This window comes from Cryptomeria japonica, chromosome 8 (assembly GCF_030272615.1).
Source record: "Cryptomeria japonica chromosome 8, Sugi_1.0, whole genome shotgun sequence".
Taxonomy (NCBI): domain Eukaryota; kingdom Viridiplantae; phylum Streptophyta; class Pinopsida; order Cupressales; family Cupressaceae; genus Cryptomeria; species Cryptomeria japonica.
In genome coordinates this window covers 233,394,039-233,403,340 of record NC_081412.1, presented here as the reverse complement: position 1 = coordinate 233,403,340, position 9,302 = coordinate 233,394,039, and the positions used below count along the sequence as shown (strand labels likewise).

The 9,302-nt window shown below is 36.3% G+C and overlaps 1 protein-coding gene across 1 annotated transcript; it reads left to right on the top strand.

The window, feature by feature from the left end:
• The first annotated feature begins 7,636 nt into the window (after positions 1 to 7,636).
• Positions 7,637 to 8,846, top strand: LOC131077686 (uncharacterized). Its single transcript, XM_058015221.2, has 3 exons — positions 7,637 to 7,968; positions 8,072 to 8,160; positions 8,461 to 8,846. The coding sequence occupies exons 1-3, from the start codon at positions 7,945 to 7,947 to the stop codon at positions 8,609 to 8,611; spliced, it is 264 nt and encodes an 87-aa protein (XP_057871204.1). The 5' UTR covers positions 7,637 to 7,944; the 3' UTR covers positions 8,612 to 8,846.
• The last annotated feature ends 456 nt before the right edge of the window (positions 8,847 to 9,302 follow it).

The following is a 9,302-nucleotide window of genomic DNA, read 5'->3' as shown; positions in this document are numbered from 1 at the left end:
TGCTCCTAATATCTCCTACAGTATCTGTGGAGTTTCACAGTTACATTATTAAGGTTGGAATCACTAATTGGATGGTCTTTTGTGCTAACATCTCATTGAGTGCTTGCTGGAAGGTTTTATGCAGGTTTGGTTATGATTAGCCTGGCAGGGCCTGTCCTCTGGAGAACCTGGGGTTTTAATACTCTTTCAGGGAGTCTTCTTGACACTGCTCTCTTAATCATAGTTTTATAGTTTACTCTACATTATTGATCTTGGCTGATAGACCTTCTGCAAATCACTGACATCATGCTTCTAAAGGTTAAGATCTAGGCCATTACAGGCATAGCAGTTATTTTTTGGATCATGCAACTATTTCAGAATTCCGCTTGCTATAGCTTAGCTGGGTGGGTTCTACCTAGGAGCATTTGTATTTGCTTCTGTTCTTTTTTCTTTCTTTCCTACTCTATGTATCATTAGATTCTGATCCCCTAAGGGATCTGGGCAAGACCAGAGGTTTTCTTCTTCCATTCTTTCCTACCGGTGCCCACACTGAATGGAGTATGTAATCTTTTCTAAAATTAATAAAAAAAAAACTCAGGCCCCGACCTTTTACTGATCAAAAAACTAAAAATAAAAAAATTAATTTATTAATATTTTTATGATAATTAAAATATTTTATATAACATTAAACACAATAAGAATATTTAGAATTAAAAAAAAAATTGATTCCAATAATATTATATTTATATATATATATATATATATAGAATAGTTTACAAAAAAATATGTTATATATGCTTCGACTGTTTGATCAATATCTGTATCCCATAATATAACCACTAAACTATACTATCTAGAGTTCATGGAACCATCATCATCTCCTAGAGTTTACATTACATAAAAAATTTACTGCTTCAAAAGTTTAAACCTAGAGAAAGATATGGTCATCATGTATCTCATGACCCTATGATATTATTGTCGCACTCTGCCTTGTTATAGTCATACACCCCCAAGGAGGTTTAATATTAGGATCTGCCATTACATCCCACTTAGTCTTAGTCTTTTCCTTAGGTACCATATTTACATCTTCTATCTGCTCTTTGGTAATTCCTTTCTCTTTAAGACTAATTTAACATATCAAGTTCCTCCTAGTTCAACATGTCTTTACTTTGTTCAAAGAAGTGAGAAAACTTTATATTTGCTTTGTATACAAGCATACCACCCTCATGTAGTAGGATCATGAACCTTTCCTTTGGCACTTCCAAGGCAAGCGAGACTTGCTACATAATCATCAAATAGGTGAGTTTACATTTAAATTTAGTAAGATGCCTCTTTCTGTCTTGGAACACTTCTCAGTTTCTCCTATTCCATAAAAACCATAAAACTTCACACGAAAATATGGACCAAAAATAGTTCATATTAGCATGAAATTCATCAACATACCCAACAAAAATTTCAATCCAAGAAAAACCATCATTGGCATTCCATATGACTAACATTCCAAAAAACATAGACCACATAGTAGTTACATATTGACATTCAAAAAACAAATGTTCAAAGGTCTTAATCTTATGACATGTAGAACAAGTTTGAGGGGACGGTCCATAGGAACTCAATACATTCCCAACATCAATCTTTTTTTAACAAAACATATAGGAGTTGAGAAAATACAACACCATAGGAGCCTGAAGATCTTCTACAAGCCGAATAACCTATTACAAGGAGAAGCAATGAAGCAAAATCTGAAGAACATACAAAACATAGAGAATATGATAAAAAAGAGAGAGCTCAATATTCACAAAAATATGTAATGTGATTCTTACAATGAAAAGAAAGAACTCAACCTTTAATAGGTCAAGAAACCCTGAAAAGGGAAAACCTAGGTTTGCACATAATAGTTAATTAAAATAATTAATTATATGCACCTAAAGTTAGCTTAAGTGTAAAAGAGATAAAGGGAACTTAAATAATTAAATAAAGGATGTTTAATTAATCAAGTAAATACCCGAATACTCTAACACCCCCCCTTAAGCTAGACTTAGGGAGAAGCTAAAACCTAGAACAGCTACTGAAAGCAATAAAGATGGGTCCCGACAACAAGGCCTGATCAGGTACCCAAATACAATGAAATCTCTATGAACTGGAGAAATAGAGAAAACCACATGGGAACAAAACTCTACTCCAAAAAGAGATTGAAAAGAATATCACTGAAGCATGAAGACCCTGCAAACTCTGTCGAAGAATAACTGCTGATCTGAAGAACATCAATTGAACTAGAACATGACCAGGTAGAGAAGACTGTAATCTGCACGTGTGCCCTCAAATGACACTACTCGAATCAGGAGGCAAACAAGGCAAAACAACTGAAATCGAAGATACAGATGGCATGGGAAACCAAAGCCTGAAGAGCTGATCAATCGAACCACGAAAGCATTAGAACCAATAGGATAAACCTCCCCATAATGCGGAAGTGGGAGAGGGACAGGAACACTGAAAAGGACAGCCAAAAACAACTGCATGATGAAGAACCAAGAACATCAAAGGTGTTGAGACACATCATCATAAGGTGAATGTCATGGAAGGAACACTCACTTGACAAAGGAAGATGGCAAACAACAGGCAAACATCAACCCCCTCATGGCACTTGATCAACAGTGCATGTACAACAAGACACAATATATGCAAGATTCCAAGTAAACAATGCATGATGGCACTTTATCTCAGCGCGTTTGCATAATTACAAGCTACAATGATAAGAAGACTAGAAATAGAAATGAAAATCAAAACAGAGACACCCTACTCAGAAAAGAGATCCCAGGACCTGAAACAACCACGATATCCACCAGAGTGCTGAAAAGCAAAAAATTGAATAAAATATGCATGGATCAGAATCTGGAAAAAAAAATTACTTTTCTGGAAAGTACACAGCACAAGCTTTCCAAAAATATAAAGTTTTTGAAAAACAGAGTTCGGATGCTCATTCTACGTCTCCTGGAGTGCAAAAAAGAGACCTCACTTTGACTATAAAAAAACATAGTCAAATAGAAAAATTGGAAAAAATTACCAACACCATGAGGTCGGTCTCGGAACCAGCTTTTCGATGCTTATTTGTTCGCCAAACTCTGACTCCGTATGCCCAAGATAGGGCCAAAAAGCCAACCCCCCCCGAAAAAGCCAAAAAAGGGGGTCTGGTGGCCAATGGGTGGTCCGGTGGTTAGGGAGCGGAGCACCGGTGGTGGCCGGGTGGCAGGGCGGCGCCCGGGTGGTGGCCCGATGGCGGAGCGGTGGCCGGTCAGAAAACAGGTTGGGCAGAGGTGGAGCCAGGCGACTGAGCGACGGGGGCCAGGGCTGAGTAGCGGGGGCCAGGGCTGAGCGTGAGATGGCCAGTGGCAGGCTAGGTGGCGGGGAATAGGCAGTGGCCAGCGGGAGCGGACAACGACCGGCGGGAGGCATGTAGCGGCTGGCGGGAGAAACAAAGACGACGGCCGACGAGCTTGCAGCGGACCGGAGGCCGGAGCGCAGGGGGCCGGAAAGTGTCGGTGGCGCGGGGCTTGAGGCAGGGGCAATGTCCGTGGGCTGGCCGTACTGACAGCGGCAGCACCTGCAACAAGGCAGGGGCCCCATGGTACCCTGCATACCGTGAGGGCCCCAAAAAACCTTATTTTTTTTTCTTAAAAAGAAACAAACCTCTTTTTTTTTTTCGTTTTTTTTTGAAAGATTTTTTTTTAAAAGTAAATTTCAGCCTGCATGCCGTAAAAAGACAATTTTTTTATTTTTTTGAATTTTTTTCTTGATCTGCGTGCCAAGGTCGTACGACCTGGATCTGAGAAAAAAATTGCTCCCAGAGGCTCAAGAACCAAAATAGGTCGAATTTTATATGACCATAGGGGTTTTTGGGCCTTTTGAGCACAATGGTGAGGTCCGATTAGGCCTAAAGTGATCAGAAAAAAATCTCAAACCCTAGGTACATAAAAAATTCCTAAAACCCCAAATCTGCTTCCAAAGCAAAAATTCTCAAAACAAGAATAGGCAGCTGCAGATCCGAAGCTCTGATACCATATAGAATTTTCTGCAAAGCAAAAATACAGATCTAGCTAGGAAAGAGAAAACAAAACTTGCAGATGAAATCAGAATAAAGAACAGAGCAGTTGAGAAAGGAATTATATTAATCCATTGTCTCTAATTACATTATGCCAATGCATGATCTTATACAAATCATGAACCAATGCATGAACCTTGATCATGCAGAAATCGATGGAATGCACGGAAGAGGCAAGTTGAGTTTAACTTGTTGTTTACACATTTCTCTTAGTTAGGCTTATGCGATATCATGCAATTAATGGTGATGCCCATAAATCACGGAGATGATGGACTGGAGTTACCACCACAATTCTATCACTGCATGATGTACACTGCTAACACCCCCCCTTAAGTCTAACTAAGGAGAGATAGGAGAGATATGGATCCTGGAAACAAAACTTGATCAGGAACCCAATTACAAAGAAGAAAGGAGAGAGCCCCATTGAGAAAAACTCCTAACCATTTATTCAAACTAAAGAAGAAAGTTGCAAACTGCAAATGAATCCACACTACAACAGGATTGTACAGAATCATAGAAACCACTGCATGAGTACCTCTGGGATACTTTGAAAATGTAGTTGTACATATTTTGCATTGCTCAAATGGATGAACAGACAGGTACAAGGTCTTTGAATACAGAAACTAATCATCTGAAGACAAGAAGATATGAATCTATAGAAATGTGCTTCAAGCTGAAGAACTGCAAAGATGACCTCTGGTTGGGATGATGCCATTGTATATCCATTGCTCAATAATGTCCTTCTAGAAAGAAACTCTGGAAGCACTTGGAGATGCGACTTTGGAATCTCATGTAGTCAGGAACCCTGCTAGAAAGAATCTCTAGGAGCAAACAAAGTTGTAACATTGGAATCTCATGTAGACAGGAATTTAGAACAAAAGAATACTTTTGACTATCAATTGGACGAAGAGTTCATAGCAACTTTAATCTTCTATTTATTCAGGAAACTTATTGAAAGAAACCTATACTAAATGCATTAAGCAAAACCTCATATAAACTTTCTAAAAGTTTAATTTTTACAAAGCCCCAAATTTTCCAGATCTTCATCATGCAGTGCTTGCAAAGCACGTACAATTTTAAAGAACCAATATGAGAAAAAAAAACAAGGAGCATGCAAAAATGAGGGGAAGAATATGCATGCATTTAGAAATAGAGATCTACGTCAACTTCCATGGTAATGCTAATCTTCATAAATCCGCAAAAAATAAATGTTCTGCTCCTTTCTTCTAGCTCCAAGGCTTTGATACCATGTAGAATTTTTTGCAAAGAAAAAATACAGATCTAGCTAGGAAAGAGAAAACAAAACTTGCAGATGAAATCAGAATAAAGAACAGAGCAGCTGAGAAAGGAATTATATTAATCCATTGTCTCTAATTACATTATGCCAATGCATGATCTTATACAAATCATGAACCAATGCATGAACCTTGATCATGCAGAAATCGATGGAATGCACGGAAGAGGCAAGTTGAGTTTAACTTGTTGTTTACACATTTCTCTTAGTTAGGCTTATGTGATATCATGCAATTAATGGTGATGCCCATAAATCACGAAGATGATGGACTGGAGTTACCACCGCAATTCTATCACTGCATGATATACACTGCTAACAAAACAAGCCAACGAAAACATGTTTTTTTTGGTTCAGTAGGGTTATGCCACATATGGTTAATAACTTTTAGCCACTTAAAGTCCATCCATTCCAAATCCCAACACTTATTAATCCATACAAGAGTGCCTTGTTTCTCCTTCAACATCTCATAGATATTCCTGACTAAAATATCTAACAATTTTGTTCCATCATTCCATTTGATTTGTTCCAAGTATCTCTTATAACAATACATCTCTCCTAGAAAGTATGGGTCCAATGCCTTAGCTATGAAAAAATATATTTTCTTATGAGTGGGAAGAATCACACATTTCCTTGCTAGTTCATCCCATGAAGAGGACCTTTTCTCAATAAATAGATCCCTAATGTTGGAGATGCCAAGAGAATTCCAAGCCTTTGCAGAGAAGCTTTGAGAAAGAGTAGGGGTTTATCATTGAGATGGGCACCAAACACCAAATTGATCTGTCAAGGACGGAGTAGGAAGGAGGATTTCCAACCGCCTCCTTGGAGCCTACCAATTTTTCGACTCGAGTCCCTGCCTTTGACAAAGAGGAGAAGATCACCGAGCCAAAAATCTTAAACTCAAAATTCCCCATTAATATATCAAGCAAGTTCACTTGAGGCCACAATTTCCCTTTTTTTGGTTTAGATAGAGTTAAATTATTCCTTATTAAGACCTTCCAAGGTTCATCTCCCTTGATGGCTTTACAGATCCATTTTGATGCAAGGGCAACACCATGGCTTTTAAGATCCCTAAGACCAAGTCCTCCAAACCTTTTAGGGTTACAACACCATTCCCAAGAGACACAATTTCTCTTTTTACCACCTTTTTCATTTGACCATAGAAAATCCCTTAGAATCTTTTCTAGTTTATTGACTTGATAATTGACAAATAACAGGTGGATGAATAGTATATAGCATGTGAGGAGAGGACCTTCCGTACAACTTGAATCCTCCAAGGTAGGGAGAGAAGATGGTTCTACCACTTAACATGTTTCTTCTCCACCTTAGCGTAGATCCAATCCCACATGTCTTTTGGAGAGGGGGGTATAGCAAAGGGGATTCCCAAATATCTCACAATCTTGGAGGGGCTTGACCAAATCCACCCTTTAGCACCCAACTCTCACTTGAACAATGATTAATACCATGGTGCTAGGAAGAACTCCCCTCCTCCAACCCTAAACTAAACGTTAGGACCAAATAATATATAATATATAACATATAACCTACATTAGTAGTACAAAGATCATAATCAATTTGAATAGTAATTATTTAGAATATGGGTAGTTGACTATCTTAATTGTAATAGATGAATATGAAATTTTATTATTTTGATCTCTTTAATTTATTATAGAACCATTTTATTTATGACGTACATATATATTAAACGATTTTATTTACTTTAGATTTGACATTTTTTATTTTTAAACAAGAATATCATTTTTAAATTATTTTTCTTTGACCAAAATGTTTTTATCCATTAATTAGACCTCTCAACATAATTAAAAAATTAATATCTCTACTTTATTTTATTATAAAACTATTATATTTACTTTAAAATTAACAAACTTTACATTTAAAAATATATATACACTGTTCTAATTAAATGCTTCTCCTAAACAATTTTGCCCCGTCAACATGATATGATTGACACGCCATACAAACGATAAGACATTTAAATGTTGTGTTCAAAGTCTTCATAATTAAGCCCCCAAAACGCGGTCAATTAAAGAATTTATACCACTCTCTCGTATGAAGTAAAGGTAAGAATAAATAAATCATCTTTATCTAAAGAGTGCTCTAGATCATTGATTTTTATACTCCATTAAGAAATTCTTTTTCACATGATCAATAAAAATTCAAAAACATCATGAGGCCAAGATTTAAAGGGCAGTCACCATCATTAAAAAGAAGAGCCTCAAATTTTAATAGCTCCTTGATTATGCCCACGGATTGAGCACCCAGAAAATTAAAACAGCCTTTTTAAATATAACAAACCATCACAAGCCAAGTCAAAACAGAATAAATCACGCACTTAACAATCTTATTTTATTTTTAGTTCATAATTAAAGCTATTCTTAACAGCTGGAAGATGACAACCGTCTAGAGCCCACTGAATGAAACGGCTTTTTCTGGTTTAGCCCATCGTTTCAAATCTTCCCACAACCCTAAATATATTGTAGCAACGGAAAATTCTTTTCACTTTCATTTTTATCTCATCAATCTATTTCAATCTGTGTTGTGTTTCATTAATGCAATGGGGCGCTGGATAAAACCAGAGGTTTGTCAATTGCCTTGAAAATTTATTTCAGTAGTATTTTCAGTGATATATGTTGTTTAAATTCAGTTGTAGCATGTTTTAAGCTTAATGGGTATGTATGCAGGTTTATCCACTGTTTGCAGCCACAGGCGTCGCTGTCAGTATGTGTGTATTTCAATTGGTTCGGAACTTGATAACAAATCCTGATGTCAAGTAAGGCTTTTGTAAGATTGAAGGGTTCGTTTTTATGGAGAATTTTATATTTTCTTGCACTTGTTTTATTATCTTGTGTGAAACATTGGCTGATTTGGATGCGTCTATTTTCGGATGAGTTTGTAGGTTTGTTTTGGATTCAGAATAGCTGCGGCCTATTTTTATTATAGATATGTTTTGGATTCTTTTATGAGATTGAATTATCTGTAGGATGGTTATAACAAACTGTAAAGAGTTTTTGTGGGGGTTTCAATTTGGGTATGAGGAATTTTGACAGAATTCTGTGTGGTGTGTGTGTAGGATTTCAAAAGAGAATCGTCGCGTTGATGTTCCAGAGAATTGGGAAGAAGGGAAGAGATATGCAGAACATGGTGTGAGAAAGTACGTGCGCGAAAGGGCCCCTGAGATTATGCCTACTATCAACTCATTCTTCAATAACACTTCTAAGTGAACGTCAGATCAAGATGTTACTGGATGATATGTTTGCAGTGGTGTTATGATTTGTTTACAAGAAACGACGCTTCAATAATTTTAGAGACTGTATGTGATGTAACTCATTAATGAGGAGTTTTTATTTGTAAATTGGATTTTAAGCGAAAAGAATGAAAATGCTTTTGCACTTATGAAATGCCTCCTTGTATAAAAGATCTTCAACTCAAATTGATATTTTTATGTTTGTTTGCTTATATGATTTTCTTATAAGAAAATCTAGTTTTTAAGTAAATTTGTGATTCTTAAAGTATGATTTTAAAAATGGATTTTCCAACATGTTAAATTATTTTTTATTTGGCTTAATGTCTATTTTGGGAAAAAGTTTTTCATACATAAAAAATATTGAAAAATGACACAATTTTGTTCAAAATTGGGTAGTCTATGTTATCCACTTACCCATTATATATATTTCTAAACACACAATCTTCATCCCCTCTCATATCATCACAAATCCTCATAAATGGATTTCTCAGTTGATCTTTTATTAAGACTTTTAGTTGATTTTTTTTTCAAAACAACTCAAAACTAGATTTTCTAGTCTAACTCCTAGACCTAGTTTGTGAGATTTCATGAATGCATACCTAGTTTGTGAGATTTCATGAATGTATACCTAACCCCTAAATAAATAGACCCTTACACATTGTTAATAT